The 19,998-nt window shown below is 40.5% G+C and overlaps 1 protein-coding gene across 7 annotated transcripts in view; it reads right to left on the bottom strand.

The window, feature by feature from the left end:
- Window positions 1-8,470: 8,470 nt before the first annotated feature.
- The window catches only part of LOC109449935 (TLE family member 4, transcriptional corepressor), a 143,649-nt gene continuing 132,121 nt past the window's right edge, over window positions 8,471-19,998 (bottom strand). For all 7 annotated transcript variants that reach the window (XM_074330588.2, XM_019736689.3, XM_019736684.3 and 4 more), the window contains 6 exons: window positions 16,089-16,338; window positions 14,720-14,967; window positions 13,060-13,207; window positions 12,464-12,614; window positions 12,028-12,104; window positions 8,471-10,144 (listed from right to left, as the gene is read on the bottom strand). In XM_074330588.2, coding sequence (XP_074186689.1) covers window positions 10,037-10,144; window positions 12,028-12,104; window positions 12,464-12,614; window positions 13,060-13,207; window positions 14,720-14,967; window positions 16,089-16,338 — 982 coding nt within the window. In that variant the 3' untranslated portion in view covers window positions 8,471-10,036. The remainder of the gene's footprint in view (window positions 10,145-12,027; window positions 12,105-12,463; window positions 12,615-13,059; window positions 13,208-14,719; window positions 14,968-16,088; window positions 16,339-19,998) is intronic.

Below are 19,998 nucleotides of genomic sequence, written 5' to 3' on the forward strand. Positions count from 1 at the left end.
TAATACAGCTGTGTGATATTAAGCACTCAAAGTACATAATCAACTGTCCCTGAACTAGAGCAATAGATCAAAATGCCTTTGTGGACCCAGAATAGAGGCTTCCAGGATTTCAAGCAACCTGTGCCCTTTGCCTCACAGCGCAATCTATCCTGTGAGCAAGGTGTGTTACTTCAGTACGATTTTAACATGACTGTAAACAATTCTGTTTTAACCACCATGGTTGGGACTTTATGAGATCATGAATCAAAACACACACTAGTAATCAAAGAAAATCTTCCTGTGTGACCTGACTTTCAAACAAGACTATTCATGCTACAAAGGGCTTTTCGAAACAAACAAATAAAGCCAAAACAAAACACACCATTTTATCAAGAGTAATTCAACTACCAAGAGTAATTCAACATTAAAAAAAAAAGTTAACTACCTTTAAAGTTTGGAAGAGAAAGAAACATGATTAGGATACTTCTAACCAGAAATTGAAAGATAGTTTTGGTGCTACATGTTTGCTGATGATTTTGTTATCATTAATGTATATGGCTTTTAACAATGCCTCTTGTCTAAAGATTAGACTTTTAGTGACATAAATAGCATCGCCAAGAAACAAGTTTCTCAGAGCTGATGACACTGTAGCAAAGCCCAGGCCCAACTTTTTTTTTTTTTTTTTAAAGAAAAAGTATTGAACTTTGCTTGGCACCATGAAAGTAATTTTCGGTAACTAATTAGAGGAAGAAATGCAGAGAGCATATGGAATAGTATATGGGAGTGAGACAGAGCAGTATAAAAGAGGAATCCAAAGAAATATTCTGGGGAACCTTGTTCTAGTCACTGGCTCTGGAATCAGACAGAGCAAACTCCTGTCATTTAATTCACTTGAGCTCTGGGGATCCACTTTCTCATCTGTAAAATGGGGATAACAGACGTACAAATCCACAAATCCCTTATTTCCAATTCCAGGATGGAAAATTCAAAGAATACCAGGTGTTTGTGGGTGAGAGAAATATCGTTAACATGTCCATATTACCAAAAGCCATCTGTAGAGTCAATGTAATCCCTATCAAAATTCCAATGGAATTTTTCACAGCAATAAAAAGAAATGATAAAATTCATATGAAACCACAAAAGACCCTAAATAGCTAATGCAGTGGGGAGGGGGGGGAGCTAGAGGCATCAAACTTCCTGATTTTAACCTATACTACAAAACTACAGTAATTAAAATGGTATGGTACTTGAATAAAAATCAGATAGACCACGGGCCTGATAGAATCAAGGGCCAAGAAACAAATCATGTACATATATAGCCAACTAATACATTTGACAAGGACCTAAGGATACCAATGGGGAAAAGATAGTCTTTTCCACACATGGTGTTAGAAAAACTGGATATTCACATGCAAAATAATTAAATTGGACCCCCATCTTACACCACTTACAAATATTAATTTGAAATGAATTAAACACTTAAATGTAAGACTTGAAACCATAAAACTCCTAGAAGAAAAGAGGGGAAAAGCTCCTTGACATTTGTATTGGCAATGACATTTTGGATACGATACCAAAAGCACAAGAAAATAAAAAACAAACAAGTGGGAACACATCAAACTAAAAAGCTGTGTGCACAGCAAAAGAAACAATCACAAAATGAAGAGACAACATATGGAATGGGAGAAATATTTGCAAACCATACAAGGTCAGACAATTAAGTTTGTGAACTTGTTGCAACAATGTTGCTAACCTTTTCTGATATCAGAGGGATTATTCATTATGAATTTGTACCAACTGGACAGTTAACCAGGTTTACTATTTGGAAGTGCTGAGAAGGCTGCATGAAAAAGTTAGACGACCTGAACTTTTCGCCAACAATTCATGGCGTTTGCATCATGACAATGGCACCAGCTCACACGGCACTGTCTGTAAGGGAGTTTTTAGCCAGTAAACAGGTCATTGTATTGGAACACCCACCCTACTCACCTGATCTGGCCCCCAATGACTTCTTTCTTTACCTGAAGATAAAGGAAATATTGAAAGGAAGATATTTCGATGACATTCAGGACATCAAGGGTAATACGACAACAGCTCTGATGGCCATTCCAGAAGAAGAGCTCCAAAATTGCTTTGAAGAGTGGACTAGGTGCTGGCATTGGTGCATAGCTTCCCAAGGGGAGTACTTTGAAGGTGACCGTAGTGATTTTCAGCAATGAGGTATGTAGCACTTTTTCTAGGATGAGTTTGCGAACTTAATTGTCAGACCTCGTACACCAGATCAGGGGTTAATATCCGAAATATACTTAAAAACTCATACAACTTAATAGCAAATAATCTGATTTAAAAATGGGGAGAGGACCTAAATAGGTATTTTTCAAAGAATACAGATGACTTATAGGTAAATAAAAAGATGTTCAACATCACTAATCATTAGGGAAATGCAAATTAAAACCACAGTGAGCTATCTATCACCTCCTCCTACCTGTTAGAATGGCTATCATCCAAAGAGAAAAGGGAACCCATGTGCACTGTTGGTGGGAATGTAAATTGGTCCAGCCACTATGGAGTTTCCTCAAAATTTATTTAAAAAACTACCTTATGACCCAACAATTCCACTTCTGGGTATATATCCAAAGGAGATGAAATCACTATCTTGAAGAGACATATGCACTCCCATGTTCATTGGAGCATTGTTTATAACAGCCAAGATATGGAAACAATTTAAGTGTCCATCGACAGATGAACAGATAAAAAAGTGATACACACACACACACACACAGAGGAATATTGTTCAGCCATGAGAAAGAAGGAAATCCTGCCATTTGTGACAACATGGGTGGACCTCAAGGGCATTATGCTAAGTAAAATAAGTCAGATGAAGAAAGACAAATACTACATGATCTCATTTATATGTGGAATCTAAAAAAGCCATTCACAGAAACAGTGTAGAATAGTGGTTGCTAGGGGCTGGGGGTGGGGGAGGTGTTGGGGGGAATGGGGAGATAATGTTTAAAGGGTACAGTCTTCCAGTTATGAGTGAGTTCTGAGGATCTAATACTAAGCATGGTGACTACAGGTAACAGTACTGTATTATATACTTGAAAATTGCTGAGTACACCTTAACTGTTCTCACTAAACACACAAATTGTAATTCTGTGAGGCTATGGGTGTGTTAACTATTGTTGTGGGAATCATCAGTGTGTACGTGGATCAAATCATGCTGTATGCCTTCAACTTACATAATGTATGTCATACCTCAATAAAGCTGGGGGAAGAAAAGATAAGCCTTTGTAAGTTGGAGCAACACCAACTTGCTGTATCTTTTTTGTCCCTGCAGGTCTGTGGTCAGGTTACAAGTTTACATGAGTTTTACAAATCCAATGGCGTGTAATAGGAAAAAGACAGCATAACACCCTTTTCTGTAACTCATGCAAGAACAAATCTTGGGCAAGAAAAAGATATATTCAAACAAACACAAAATTCCATGAGGTGGAGATGCCATCCTCTGGAAGTCTGAAGGAGCTGAGCTCAAGTCCATTTGGTGATACTCCTGGTTCAAAGTGCACCCGCAGCAGAATGTCTGCAAAGTCCAGACCAACCACCTCAGACTGAGCCACCCAATGTGAGAGCAAGCAACCCCCTCAGAGATTGGAGCAAAATCCTTCAGTTAGTCGGCTTGAGACACCAAAAATTCTCACTAGGGCCACTTCATGGTTTAAGACCATCGCTCAGAAACCAGTGTCTTGAACCAAGGCGTTTGGCCTCAATAATCTTCACAATCATCTTGTGCCCAGGACGCTGTTCTTATTCACACTCAACCGTGGAAGCTTAAAGATGTGTCTGCGGTGGGGGCAGACTGACCATCATTGTGGAAAACCTGTTTACCCGGCTCAGTCATAAAACTTAAAATCAGATTTCATTAACACTGATTACTTGGAGGAAAAATGAAAGGTGCTGCGAAAACCTGAAAGATTTAAGAACCAAGTTTAACATTTCTTGAATGAACCTCGAAACAAAGTCTTGTTTTCACTGATTCTGGGAATGAGTTGGCTTCGGGGGTGGTGCTTTGTTCTTAGCAGCACCAGGCTTCTTTGCATTGGATGCATGATAACAAAACTTGACTGTAATAGAAGTGAACAGTATTTAAGCTAAACTGTTTTGGGGCAAATAGGCATTGGACTGAATTTCTTCAATTAATGAGAAGTTACCCTATAAAGAAAACTGCTCTGCTTGATGCATGGTGGTTCGGGGACTCTCATTTCATCCCTTGATGGTTTCTGTCGGTGTCTTTTCTGGTCCCTGCAGTGCGGGCCGGGAGGAAGGGTGTGTGCTAACCGGACAGTTTTCTTTGTGGGAGCCCGCCCTAGTCGTGATCACAAGTACACCACAACGCTCTGTCTTTGACTTAATTCCTACCACTAACTCATTCTGCTTCTTCCCCACCTCCGACAACAAAAATCTCTAGCTCAACTCATCGTTTCTGCCACATGACACACAATATGGCCAGGGTACCACCTACAGTACTTTTAGAAAAGGCTGTGGAATATCTAGTAAAGATCGGGAAATGGCCAACTGCTACCTAACGTTTCCCCAAAAATAAGACTGGGTCTTATATTAATTTTTGCTCCAAAAGATGCATTAAGGCTTGTGTTCAGGGGATATCATCCTGAAAAAAATCATGCTAAGGCTTATTTTCTGGGAAACATGGTAGGTCTGGGGGTAGAAAGCTTGAGCCATTAAAAAACATCTGGGCATTAGTTAGGACGCCACCTAAACAGAGTCCAAAAATTTACTGCCCAAACTCTCAAAACCCAAATACTTCACAAGTATCTTCTAGTGTGTGTGTTTATTTTGCTGGGCCCAAGTCAAATAAAAAAGCATGCCGTTTATGGGAGTTTAACTCTTCTTCCAAAATAACATAAAACTTGTTGGTTCTGGATGTTCTCATCAAGCCACAATGTGAAGTTAATGGGTGAGGCTCCCTGCTTGAGGTGGTAAGATGCCCAGTGTCACCAGGGTCACGCCTGGGGAAGCCCACTTGCCCACAAGTGCGTTTTTACCTTGTACGTACCACGTTCAGTCCACAGTAGAGACGCATATCACAGGAAGTCAAAAGACAATTTGTCATGGATTTAAGGAATTTTCAAGAAATTCTGCGATGCCGAAATTTCCAGCTAGTTAACTTTTGTGAAACCGGGAGGCAAAGACCAGGGAGGTGCAAGGGTCTGGGACACCCCTATTCCATTTTTCTTCCCATCTGCCATCCTGGACAGCAGGCACAGACTTCTGATGGCAAGTTCGGAGCCCTGGGGTTCAGGTCTGCTGGCCCTCCTAGGGAGGGGAGGAAGTCTGGGTAAATCACTTTTTACCTCCTATCCTTTGTGCACTCATTTAAGTTCAGTATTCTGGCACCCAGCCTGTCTAGACCTGCTGTGAGATCAAATGGGACTTTTGTGAAAACACTTGTGCTCATGGCTTTCCTCTGGACCACAGGCAGCCCTGTGGGAATTCTTTCTCTGCAGGCCAAATACCTAAGGTCCCAGCTGAGAATTTCCTTCCCTGGGGAGAGGTAAACTAGACCAGCTCCCCCGCTAATTTTATTTGGGACCCAGGATTCTCTCACTTGCTGCCAAAAGCCCAAACACTAAAATAAAGCGTTAGCAAAAGCTTATAACTAGAGACTCAGCTCCTACCATTATGATTGCATCACTGTGAAAATGTTCTAATACATGAGAAGTTTTCTGACGTGCTCGGGTTATTGAAAATAAGCCATTTCCATGATGAGTTCTGAATAGAAGTTTGAACTGAAAGGCCAATAATTACAGTTAGCTCAAAAGAACAGGGATGGCTGCTAGCCACTGCGGATGCCCCAGCGAGAAACTGAGGGGTGGCAGACCCGAGCTCATTATTGAGTGCTACTCTACAGGTTGCCCAGGAGCTGGGTGACTACAGAAATGAACATCCTAGAATGAATTGTGGGGAGCCATGGTTTCTTGCAACCCTGAACCTTGCAGACTGGCTCGGTTTCTGCCCCCATAACATTGCCTCTGCCTTATCTGAGAGGCGCCTAACGGCTGCTGAGGAATGTGGTGGAAACGGCCAGTTCCCGGACACAGAAGACTAAGGGCTTTCTGGACAATTGGTAGGTTCTGTCTCCTTGAGATATTTACTTTTGTGAGTTTCAGTGACCTTATATCTTCTATGTCAAAGTAAAAGATTTACTTTCGCTGAGATAATACATATCTTCTTCGTTTAACTGCACGTACTCAAACTGTATATATTGGTTAGAGATAATAAACTCAGGGCTTCAGCATGACTGAAGACCGGCCGCATTAGCATTTGTGTGTGTCTTTTATTCATTCCCACTCCCCCATTCAGGTACTGATCGACTCGTGGTGGCGTGACGGCTGGCCCGTCACAATGAATGTCAAAGAAATAACTTTTTTTGTATCAATGTCTTTGTAATTTTGTAATCGCTTATTAATGCTGGGCAAGGAATTCCAGTACAGATGTCCTTACAACTGCCAAAAACAATCATTGACAAATACCCTGTTGTACATTTTGTTTCTGTGTTTTACAACCCTAGTGCAAGAATGTCCAGACTGAGGATGCAAGAAGTGGCCGAGTTGACAGCTGAGGGCATCACTGATGACCTGGCTGCTTACAGTCTCCCACACGCACTGCTCCTTGGTCCAGAATGTTGCCTTCTGACTGTGAGATGTCAATTTCCCTTACTCTTGGCTGTGCTGTCCCGGAATTTCAAAGCTATGTGAGATGGTTTGAAACTGTTTCGGACTATCCCATGGCTGTCAAATTCCAATCACCTGTAGATGTTACTGGGCTGCAGTTCAAGTTTTGGCAGACACTATTCCAGGACATGGCTCACCTTTTGTAGCTCGCTGCCCAAGAAGCCACCTTGCTAAATAGTGGCCCAAAAGTGAGATGTGTATCTGTAGAAACTTGAAGATCTTAGAGATTGTTACTCTACATTTGACCTGTCAGTCTTCAAAAGGTCTTGATTACTTCTTTAATCTTTTCCCCCCCTCCCCTATTTCTTGGTAGTTTTATGTAAGTCAATCCTTCAGTCCTACAGCACTCTGTTCTTTCATTGGAACTAAATTTTCCTTGGTGCAGGATGATTCCTATCTTTGTTCTTCAGACTCTGCAATACCACACTTGGAGTAAAAAACTATGGTAAACCAAGTTATAATTACACCAACTACATCAAGACTTCTATGCAGATCAATTCAGGCCTGAGACTTACACCCAAGATATAAAAATCTAATCTGATGAAACTCTGACAATGACAGGAAATAAGATCCTATTTGTTTAAAAAAGGAAGGTCTATTTATGCATTCATCTGAATTTTTAATCCAGTACAACAGACCAAACGATTTTGGCTCTCTCTAAAGAGAACACTAAAGGGCATGGCAGACTCGACCTATCGGGCACCGAACGGGAATGTGAATTTCTTGAAGCAGGCACTCTTTCTGAAAGTGTAAATGCAGTATCATACACGTGTCATACTCTCTGTGCCAAAGTGATTTTTCTTTACTCTAAGTCACATCATTTTTTAAGAAGTTTTAATAAGGATACACAGATACTGAGGTAAGAAAACTTTAAACACATTATCTGATGGAGCCGAGCTCAGAGTACTCACATTTGAAGTGCTTCTCCAACCCCACTGGTGAACACTGCTGAACTCTTAGCACAGAGGGTCAATACCTCTTATAGATGATCACCCAGCACACTCCAGACCACCGTGGGGCTCCCAACTCCCAGCCTTCTACCCAGTGGAGCCTTCAAATGTCAAGTTTCTGAGTCCCAGATATTTAGTTCTTTAAGCTCCTCCTTCTGCTGAATCTTCACATCCAACCAGTAGCAGTCCAAGAGGCTTTGTGCGTTCAAAGACTTCAGTGAGTTATGTTGGAAAGGTTTCTCAAACCCAAATGGCTGGAAGTGGTATGTGTGGGCTGACTCTAGAGCAGCGTTGGTCCTACAGAACTTGCTCTGATGATGGAAATGTTCTATAAAATCATGTCATCCAATATGGTCGCCAACAGCAATATATGACTACTGAACACTTGAAATGCCACACTAACTAGTGTGACAGATAAACTGAATTCTTTATTTTAATAAACGTAAAAGGCACAAATGGAGAGTGGCAACCATATTGAACAGCACAATTCTAAAGCACCAAGGCTTGGGTAACATGACAACTTTTCAATAGATGTTTTTATAAACCAAAGAGGCACTCAATAAATACTTGGTAGCAACCTACCATTGATAACTTCTATCCGTTGTTCCTTCTAGCTCTTCTCAAGTAAAAATAAAAACAAAACTAAAATAGCAACAATAAACACTCCACATTAGGTGAACACTAATCTCCCTCGAAAAAAACGAGTAATTTTTAATAGTTAGGAGTGGCATAGTCCAAGATAAAAAAGAAACCAACACCAGCAAAACAAAGAATTAGAAATAAGCATACTAGAAGTTATTTATGTTTAATGCTTAAAAGTCTGAATGCACAAACAATCTACCATTATAGAAGTACTGGTGGTCAATACAATGCATTAGAACTATGTACAATGCACAGTTTAGTATCAAAATCTTTCTACACTGTAGAGTTTTACGAAACTGTTAATGACATCAAACACTAAGCACTTAAGACACCATTTTTTTTTCTGCTACCACATTAGGAACGTCAATGGACAGTCCATTTCAACTTGCAGCATCCATCCATTTCTAGTATGAAATTAAGGAATTTTCTACTTACACAATAAAGTTTATCTACACGGTTCTCTTGATTTTGATCCATAGCAGCAAAGGCACTGTACATCAGCAGATCCACAGACTTAAAAGATTTTTAAAGCATTCAAACAAAAAATAATAAAAAAAGGGAGTCACATATCATAGTTTAACAGCAACAACAACAACATAAAAGATAACACAATGTTTCTGGCACAATGGCACAGCCTGTGTCCATTTTAGGGACATCCAACTAAGACATGGAAAGAACCGGAGGTAAAGAAAGCAAGTCCTCATCCCAGGTGAGAGTCCATTCTTTCTGGTTTGCAGAGGGAGGTCCTTGCAAATCCTCCTCTGTTGTCCTTGTTTTGTAAAAGACTTGACTTGCACAGCGGGAGGAATCTGTGCAGTTTCCAAAGAACATGCCAAAAAATAGCCCATAATCTCTCCTAATGACAAAACTGCCCAAAGATAAACATCTCCCTTTGCAAAGAAACGTGGCAAAAATATCCAGAAGGGATTAAGTTCTCTCTTTGAGGCCAAATTTGATTTGTTCATCTGTCTATACTACAATAAAAAAAAGAATTAAAAAACATTACAAAGACACTTATCAACAAGTCAAAAAAAAAAAAGAAAAAAAAAGTCCAATTACTTTTATAGAATATAATCTAAAGCTATAGATATATTGGTTAAAGTTGTCCAAATAGACTCAAATGAACATGACATGACCTGTCATATTCTAATTGTTCAAACTTCCGAACATCTTAAAAATAAGTAGAAAACAAAAACAAAATCTAACACAGCAACATATTGCTTCCATATGTAATTATACATTTCACATCTCTATACAGTCATTAGTCTACATTTAGTGACATTTTTAATCAATTATTTTAAACCTTCCTATCCCCTCCTTTGCCAAAAAAAGGGGGGGAGGGGTATCAAATACAACGCTTCCTCATTATCAATGCAGGAGCAGATAGCTTTATTTAGTCGGTCATTGTTAGAAAGCCTTCTTTAAACAAAATAAATATATTACAGATATAATACATAATTAAAGATTCTGTTCACTGTTAAGTATGGTTATTCCATGTTCTTCCAAGGAGATAGCTGAAGATTTGGTATCACAGGTTCTTAATGAGTATTCACAATTCAATAGCAAGGAGGAAGTGAGGGGAAGGAAAGGGATTAAACACCACAACTGCAATGAGTATTTGAAATCCTTGGTTTTAGATGCGGGAGGTTGGGGGGAGGTGACAGAACAAAGTGCTACAAGGAGAAGGAGTCCAGTTAGCATGAAGATTTGTCCTTAATAAATAACTTCATAAACCGTAGCCTTCTTATCCCCAGAGCCAGTGACAATGTATTTGTCATCCACAGAGATGTCACAGCTGAGCACCGATGAGGATTCTTTGGACTAGGATAAAAACATATGAACACAAATGTTAAGTACTGAAAGACAAAGCCATGAATACTGAGAGGCAGGACCGGAGGACTTGGAGCAAAAAGAAGCATGACATGTTCCAATGACCAAATAGGAGCCCAAGCGAGGAAAGGCGGTCTCGGCGCTTCCTTAAAGTGTATATGAGCAGGTGCCTTCCTCGGGACACCTCACCAAGTTAGTCTACAGCCTCTTGCACCAGGGACATCAGGTGCCAGGCAAGTCAGTGGTATGAGCACCTTTGCTGATGAAGCAAGACAGTATTTAAAATCCTATTCTCTAGGTAGTTAAGAGGCACGTATTCTTAATATGAAGAACCTTGAACTTCACTCAGATGTCTTGGATTTAGGTGGAGCTGCGAGACACCAGACAAGTCACTAAACCTGTCAGAACCTTAGTTTTCTTACAAAGGCAAACAGATAAAGACATCTAACCTGACTGCCCCCTCTAGAGGGTTGCCGCAGCGTTCAAGTGAGGTAATTAATACATGGGTAAGAGCAGTGGAAGATACATTTTTGACAGGGAATGGAAAAATATTTCTAAAATAAAGTCTTATTTTACCCTGTGTAAAAACAGAACACAAATATGCTATTGGGGAGGGGTTCAACAGTTAGAAAGGAAAGTGTACTGTACTTCGAGCCCTGGATACCTTGTTCAACTGCACTAATTACAAAGGGTTCGCGGTTAACTTTTAACTGAATTATGCTAACAAACTAACAAACATACACGCACACATACAAACAAACAAAAAACCCAAGGATTTTAACTAGGACTTTGAACACTTAAAAAATGAATGTCTGACATGCAGCTGCTAACCTACTACCAGTGCTTCTCAAACTTTTTTGATTGTAATGAATCTGAATATATTTTAATTTACAACCCAGTATATACCTAAGGCATAATACTTATACTGACTACAAAAGATGAACTATAATATTTTTCTTTTTCTTAAAAGCTCTAGTCGGGACCATCTAAAAGGCTGTGACTTGCAATACAAAAACCCCACGATATTAGATTATAAATTTCGTGACAGTAAGAATCAGGTATTTTTGTCCTTTTTTTTTTATCTTACACAGTATTTTCACTCAAAATATGTATTTTGGGATTCAACTGAATTATAATCTACTCTGTGACTTAATATCACTTGGTCAAGAAAACTGTAGATCTGTTACATGATGTGACATTAGTTCTAAAAAAAGAACACCTACAAAATAACATCCTAAATATAGAAGAATAAAATGACAAGTCTTTTTTAACTTACCTATGAAATTCTCACATACTATTATGAGAGAGAGGAGAGAGACTGTATGTGTATATCATGTCTACAATTTGGTTCTCCTACAAATAATTTCACAAACTACACAAAGTACCACTGAGTCAATAAGAAGAATAGAAGTTTATAAAATTAATCAAGATGTATTGAACTTTTCCATAACACTCTTCTTTGGAAAAAGAAATAACAATACTACTAATACTATTCAGCAAAATGCTCAAATTTTAAGCATAAAAATTTAAAATAGGCAACGCAAAAAAAAAAAAAAAAAAAATCAGAGACATTAAATGTCTATCTACTCCAGCGTATAAAAAGGCACTGAGGGATGCGAGCTGGTTAGTGCAGCGGGCACATCTTGGCTCTGGGCTGAAAGAAGACTGGAGAAGATTCCCAGCTCCACAGCTGTGGCTGTGACATTAGCCTCCCTCAGGCAGTTTTCTTCTCTGTGAAATGGGAATAATACTAGCTCCTACCTCCTAGATGCTTATGTGTATCATTAATCTGAGAGAACGCACCGAGAGAGTTTTGTTAAACAAGTACCACACAGTGAGCGCATGGTAAGTGAAGCTACTAAACAAGGTGTTACCTGGAAAATACTGGCCCCATAAGGTGTTCTCCAGGCATTCAGAAGGTTGTCCTTTCCAGTGCTTACAAACCATTTGCCTACAGGAAGAAGGTTTCAAAAAAAGCAATGTTCATCGTACTTTGTCAGATACCCGAGATTTGCTTTACAGAGTATCAAGTTATTCACAGAAATCTCATCAAATTTACAACAAACAAGAGTTTCAAAATAAAGCCCATTTTCCTAGGCTTAATGTGTCATTTATGCTTATGAGAAGGGCAAAGTGGGTAATGAAAAAAATTACATGGCATTAGGGAAGTGGGCATGCATAAGCAAGTAATGTTATTTGGAAGAGGGACATGTTAATGAGCTAAAGGACCTAACTTAAAATGAATTAGCAGAAGGGTGGAAGGAAGGGATCATTCAGGGTGAGAGAAAATGGACGAGAGGAACTGCTTACCACAATGGGCAAACTTGAGCGACAGCACACAGCTCTCATGAAGATGCAGCTGGTATTTGTCTGGCTTGGTGACATGGAGCACTTCCACGTTACTGTTCTCCATCCCCACTGCGAGCCACTCTCCGGTTGGGCAGTAGCCCAAAGAGAAGATCTAGAATTAAAAGTGATAGAGATGGTGGCTACAGGGGACGCACTTCCTTCACCTGGGAGGTACTGTTTCTTCTGGGAGACTACTTAAATTATGAAGGAAATCAAGATAATTGGAATTGTACAGGAAGAAATCAAAGTCAAATAAATGGGTGATCCCAAAGTAATGAGACAGATCTCCACAGTGTAATTTACTAAGCAGTTATGTAAAATTCAAATATGTGCAGATGGACCTTGAAACAAAAACCCACTAAAAGCTTATAATAAATTAGATTTTTAATCCTTTAATAAAATACACACTATTGTATTTTGACAGAAAACAATGAAATTTTCACTTATCTGATTGAGTCAAAAGTGACTTCATCACGTGGTAAAGGAATTACTCCTTAAGTATACCATGTATTTCACAAAACCATGTCTTCTGAAATGTCATAGGCACAGGGCTGTACCTGGGAGGTGAAGTCGTGCTGCTGCAGCTGCCGCCCTTCACGCAGGTCCCAGGATCTGACCGTGTTGTCCAAGCCGCCTGTCCAGAGCTTGGTGCCATCATTAGAAATGTCGATACAACTGGCCCCGTCTGTGTGGCCCTGGAATTGCCTGAAAATGTCAAAATGGAGGTAAAATTCTTAAAATTAGTTTTTAGGTGAATTCATTCTAGAATGGCTCAGCAATCGATTTCACTGAAGGCCTTATTTGAAGATTTCATTTTGTTGTATTATGTTTTCTAAGTATTCAAAGTAATTAGAAAGCTTATACGTAGAGAGATTAAAGTTTAACTGAGATGTTGAATTTTCTGCACTTTTTATTTTTGAACACTAGAAGCATTTAAAATTACTCTGATGCTAAAACACTATGTAACTGATGGGGGGAAAGAAAAACTCCAACTGAAACGAACAAAAGAAAACACATAGCAACATGTATATGAACTAATCAAAGATGTGTTCTGAGACCTATTCTATCACTGTGATATGAAGGAGAGAATTTAAGGAGCATTTCCTGTCTACAAAGCTACAGGGCTGGGTGCAGGGAACAGAAGCCACTCTGCTGCAGGGAGCAACAATGCAATTGCAGGTGGCTGTGCAAGACCAGAAGGCTACGCTCTCAGGAAAGGCACGTGACACGGACAGAACCTGAGGGTGACCCAGCAGCACCAGCAGCTGGTAAACTGTGCAAAAGACACAGAGGGGGAAAAAGGGGTCTTTTGCACAGTTTACAAAAGTAAGTAGTTCCTCGTAACAGCCTTACTCAAGAGGAACCAAAGTTTTGATTTTTGGAATCATATACAGAGCTCAGTCCTGCAAAATATCGTACAGACAGGCAAGGCAGTAGAGGCCTTTTCTCCTTGCACATTCCTTCTGACTTGTAGCTACACTTGATTACAACCTTCTCACACCATTTAGTGGATCACACCTCTTGTTTCCTGCTCTCAGGTGCTGACATCTGGAGACTTGCTTCAGGGCTTTACCTATCAACACCAATCCTATACAATCTCATTTCTAAACAGACATCATAGTTATGTCTATCCATCCTTAAATGCGGGACTATAGACATTCCAGACCTTTTCAGGGTGAACAGCACTGAACACAATCCTGGGTCCGTGGTAGGTGCTCAATAATCATTTGTTGAAGGAATGAATGTGTCAGGTACATATAGTACCAAGAATAGCCCCATGTGCTACAAAACCTCTCAGTGAGTGTCTATGGACAATGACAGTGTGTTAGCAAGCACAGGTGGCAAATTATAGGTGTTTAACGAGCTCAAGAGGTCATGGGAACCTTATGTACATTAATTATGTAAAAGTGACCTCAGTTTTTTAAAACCTGAATTGGTGATGCTCAGTATAAAGTCAAAAAAAAAAAAAAGAGAGAGAGAGAAGAAAAAGAAAACAACCCCCTCATTTAATAAAATTCAAATAATGCAGAAAACAAGATCTTACATTAATAATTTGTTTCTGGTATCTTAAAATGAGCCTGTTCTTAACAATTTTTTAGTAAGTGAAGCATATTTCATCTTTCAGACATACACACACACACATCTCTGGCACAGATCTCTGGCACAGTGGTAAAACCAGCTCTTCCTCTCGCCCTGGTGAGCAGCCTGCTGACCCACCTCACCAGCGTCTGGTTGTGCAGATCCCACACGGCAATGTTGCCGTCGCTGCAGCAGGAGAAGCAGACCTTGGAGTCGGGGCTGATAGCCAGGGCGTAGCAGGCGGGGGCCGAGGACGTCAGCTCGGCCTTGATGCGTGGGGTAGGAGCAGCCAGGTCCCAAATGGACAGAGTGCTGGCTTCCCCTCCCACAATTAGGGTGCGACCATCAGGGAGCAATCGGCAGGAACGGATGTAGTTATCCCTGTTCTACAGAGACAAAAACCATCAAGAGATTACTCATGAGGAAAGAAAAACAGCATTAACACGAGAGCAGAAATCCATAAAAGTATTGTGTTCCCTCCTGGTTTTAATGAGCCATTTTTACTTATGACAATGATAAAGTAGATTAATGCTAGAAAATTACATGAAATTAGGGAAGTACTTAAACTTGATCTACAAAATTTAGTACTAAGACATTTAATCTTAATTAGCATGTAAATGCAAAGATCTAGACCCACTCCCACCATCACCAAATCAAGCAGCTGCCTGAGCCACTTGTGCATAACCACAGACTAACGCAGCAGCCCTCATAATGCTGGAGTCGCCACGCCGGGGCCTGGTGTACTCGACCTGGCTGGGGAAAGGTCCTGCTACTGCTGCCCAAACGACCAGGGGGATCAAGAGACCTAACAGTCTCTTCCATTCACCTGGACCTTCATTACCTGGCTCAAGGGCATCATGGGTTTTATTGATTAAGCAGCAGCATCAATTAGAGGCAGACAGGATCAAAGAGTGCTAAGTGACAGAAAAAAACAATTTCCTCCCAGTTCATGAGGTTATGTATTAGACTCTGTGTACATTTATTATGTTAAACTGACCTAGCTTCGGGCTGCAGCAAAAATCCTACTGCTGGTCTAAGAAAGAAGAGCAAACGGAAATTTCCTAAATAACTCAAAAACAGATAGCCATGGAGCAGCTCACGGGGTGTCTAGTGTTTGCCACGTGAAGTATCAAGTTACTCTTGTCTCTGTGACTAGTTATGATATTTAGGTGTCCTCTCATAGAAACCACTGTGGACTCTTAAGTTTTCTTCCACTCCTTTATCAGATGGGAAAACAAGTGGTCTGCCTATTCCCACGTGCTGGGCAAGCTGAAAACTGTCCTGGTGCACATGCCACATGAAGAATGGGATAATTCCACCTTGAGAACTGAAAGAAGACACACCTCCTCGTCAGCACTCTAGATCTCCAAGTGAAAGACCACAAACCACTGAAAACAACTACCCACTTGGGATCAATACTGCGTGCTGCTCGACTATCCAGGTCTCTTACCATCCCATCCTATTTTCTGAATGAAGGTCTAAGCCCTATCCATCCACGTTCACTCACCAGACAGTCGAGCTGAGAGACAGGGCTCTTATTGCCGGGGTGGCTTATGTCCCAGACCTTGACGCAGCCCTTCCCACCCGTGTACACGTGTCTCGTGGGGTTGCTGATGGTCACGGCACACACCACCTCCCCGTGATTCAGGGTGTTGATCTGGCGAGCGTGTCGGGGGATGCCAGGTCCGATGAGGGCGTCGGGGGGGAAAGGGACAGGCTGCATCTGACCATCTGCAGTAACGTGGAAGGAGTATGCTCTAAGGCAGTAGAGGGGAGAAAAGATAGGAAGAAGGGAATGTAAAAGACGTTACTTAACTGGTCAGCGTAATGAGATAAAACAAAAACATTTTCAGTGATACTTATGATTTGCAAACAAGTCAAATGTGCCTAGTATAGTAGAAAGATCATAATTTTCAGTCACACAACTCCAAACAAACAAACAACCTGATTAAAAAATGGGCAAAGGACACGAAAAAACATTTTTCTAAAGAGGACATACAAATGGCAAACAGACACATGAAAATATGCTCAACCTCACTAATCATTAGAGAAATGCAAATAAAAACCACAGTGAGATAGCACCTCACCCCAGTGAAAATGGCTATCATCAATAAATCAACAAACAACAAGTGCTGGCGAGGATGTGGAGAAAAGGGAACCCTTGTGCACTGTTAGTGGGACTGCAAATTGTACAAGGGGACTGCAGCCACTATGGAGGTATTTCAAACATCTGAAAATGGAATGACCTTATGACCCAGCAATTCCACTCCTCGGTATCTAAAACTAGAGAAATCTAAAACTCTAATTTGAAAAAATTTATGCACCCCTATGTTCATTGCAGCACTATACATAATAGCCGAGACCTGGAAACAACCGAAATGCCCATCGGTAGATGACTAGATTAAGAAACTGTGGTACATTTATATAATGGAGTATTACGCAGCCATAAAGAAGAATGAAATCTTATCATTTGCAACAACATGGATGGACCTAGAAAACATTATGTTAAGTGAAATAAGCCAGACAGAGAAAGACAAATACCATATGATCTCACTTATATGTGGAATCTAAAGAAAAGAATAAATGAATGAACTAATCAGAAACAGTTTCAGAGACATAGAAGAAAAACTAAGGGTTTCTAGATGGGGGAGGTGGGCATAAGGGGGGAGGTGAGGGGATTAGAAAGCACAATCGGTAACAAGATGGCCACGGGGATTTGAAAGTCAATTTGGGGAATGTAATCAATAATGTTGTAAAGATTTTGTAAGTATCAATGGACACTTGTCTCATTAGGGAGACCACTTCAGGGATGATGTAGATGCCTGATCACTACACTGTACACCTGAAGCTGAAGCTGAATAATGAATGCCAACTACAATTTTATATATATTTATATAGTTACAAGAAGCGGAGTACAGCATTAGGAATAGAGACAGTGGAAATGTAATGGCTGTGTGCGATGTCAGAGGGGTAATAGATTTGGGAAGGGGTGTTATCACTGTGTGAGGGCTATAAATGATAAATACTTATTAAAACAAACAAACAAACAAAAAACTGAAAGACCAGCATTCTAGGACACCCCTCTGCCCTGGGCAAAAATGAGATGGTCGGTCAGCTTTGTCAGAACGTAGCCTGCTATTACTAGTTAGTAAACAATAGATGTTGCAAAAACAAGTGAATTTAAAATAAAGAAAGAAAGAAAGAAAGAAAGAAAGAAAGAAAGAAAGAAAGAAAGAAAGAAAGAAAGAATAAAAATCATTTCAGAAAAGCAGTGGATCATGAGACATTCTGCTCTGAAACCATTATAATAATCTAGAATTTAAATGAATGCTAAGTAGTCAAAAAAAAAAAAAAAGAATCTGCTTTGTGCATCACTAATATGATACTTTTCAAAGGCTATTCACCTAAAATCAATATTCGTTTCAATTTTTACTATCCTAATATTAACCATGGATTTATTATGTATACTTTCTGGACTTGTTGGATGCACAGAATATTAATAAAGCTCAAAGAGAAATAAAAAAAAAAATTCAGAGTCACAGATCTATGATGAAATTTCAGGTCAACTCTTCACTAGCCACTGTGTGACATCAGTAGTTACTTAGCCTCTCTGAACCTTTAAAATGGAGAGAATGCTACCTATACTTCACAGAGAATTAAATAAAATAGCCAATGTCCAGTATGGTATCTACTTCTGCAGGGCACTCTGCAAACTTGCATTGCCTTCCACTTTGGGTGATTCAGAAGCCTGTGATGAGACTTTTGCCTAGAGATCACGCCAATAAATGCCTTACTAATGGAGATCAATAAGCCAAAATCACGAAGCTTTAAGGAGTCTCCAGGTCTAGATGGGGAAATGGCTGATGTGAGACACACACACACACACACACACACACACACACACACACACACAGTCCTATCAGACTTGACAATAATAAATTCTAAATGGCATCTGAACCTGAAAAAGTGTCCCATGTGACTGCCCCAAAGACCCACCTGTGAGTACCTATCAGCAGCTCCATCTCTAAATTCATTTCCAGGGAAAACCCTCCAGTTGTGAAGCATTTGGTTCCAAATGAAACTTAAATTAGAGCATCTCCCTTAACAGACATCTCTATTCTTAGGGCACTGAAGTCAGGCAGGGGACAATGAGTGAGGCTTTTATGAGACATCTGGAGGCAGGAGATGTTAGCGGTACGTGGGAGGGAGCAGGGCCTGTCCTGAGGGTATCACAGGCATAGCCCATTTGGAAATGATGTCATTCTGCTTTGGCATGGAGCTTTGGAATGTGCTCTGTTTATGGAAGAAGTTTACAGAAGACATACCAAGGGAAAGCATTTGTGGGTACACAAAGGATAGGAGCTTGGGCCAAGCTGCAGAGAAGTTTTAGAATCAAATTACAGCAGTTTATGGTTACTTAATGCAAAAATCTACAGACTAGTCCCATTCATCAAAATTCAGCCCATTACTGATTGAGGAGCTCCATGAAGGCTGAAGCATGCACATGGCTCTGAGAGGTGGGCACCAGACAATGACGGCTTTCTCTTTCTCTGTAGACTACAGAGAAAGACTCAGAACTGGGTTGTAAGAGAAAAGTAGTATGTCAGATTTGCCTAAAGGGAAGGAGGTGGGAAGCTAGGAAGACAACAGATGTAAGGTACTTCTTTGGTCAAATCAATAGATTGGGACGGACACTAGACGTGGGACCTGAGACAGCGGTACTGAGGACGACTGTGAGGCTTGGACCCCGGGTGACTAGGTACACTGCAGTCCATTAGAAGGTGACAGGGAAGCATAACCGAAGTGTACACACGTCAGGAGGTAAACAGTTTGGTTTTCTTCAACTTGAGGGCATGGGGAACCCAAAGAGCCCATCCAGAAGTTAAGCACTGTGATTCAGGAGGGAAGTCAGGTTAGACAGATCAAGGTCTGGTCATCCACAAAGAAGTGATAGTAGAAGCTAAGGAGAAGAAAGAATAACCCTGGAGCAGAGCACACCATGAGTAGAACAGATGCAGAACCTAAGAGAATGCTTACATTTAAGGAACCTCTAGCAAGAACAGTCAGGGAGGTTGATAACCAGGGAAGAGAGGATAAAGTGGAAAGGGGAGGTGGGGGAGGGGTGGGAGATGAGAGGGGGAGGAGGGAAGATGGTTAATTACATAACAACTTACTAAGAGATTCATTCATTCAACACATATTCCCTGAGTACCCCAGGGTGCCAAGCACCATGCTTGAGGGTACAACAGGACTGAGGATGAACAGAAAGAAAAAACCCACATACCACCTGTTCTCCTGAAGTTACAGCCTATGGGGGAGGGAGGGTAACAGGTGGGAGGAGAAGCAGATTCATTAGTGAGATATTCACATAAATGAATATTTTAAAATGTCAGCTAGCCCATGCTATGAACAGGGTT

Source organism: Rhinolophus sinicus, chromosome 16 (assembly GCF_057876585.1).
Source record: "Rhinolophus sinicus isolate RSI-liver-muscle chromosome 16, RSI-T2T, whole genome shotgun sequence".
NCBI classification, from domain to species: domain Eukaryota; kingdom Metazoa; phylum Chordata; class Mammalia; order Chiroptera; family Rhinolophidae; genus Rhinolophus; species Rhinolophus sinicus.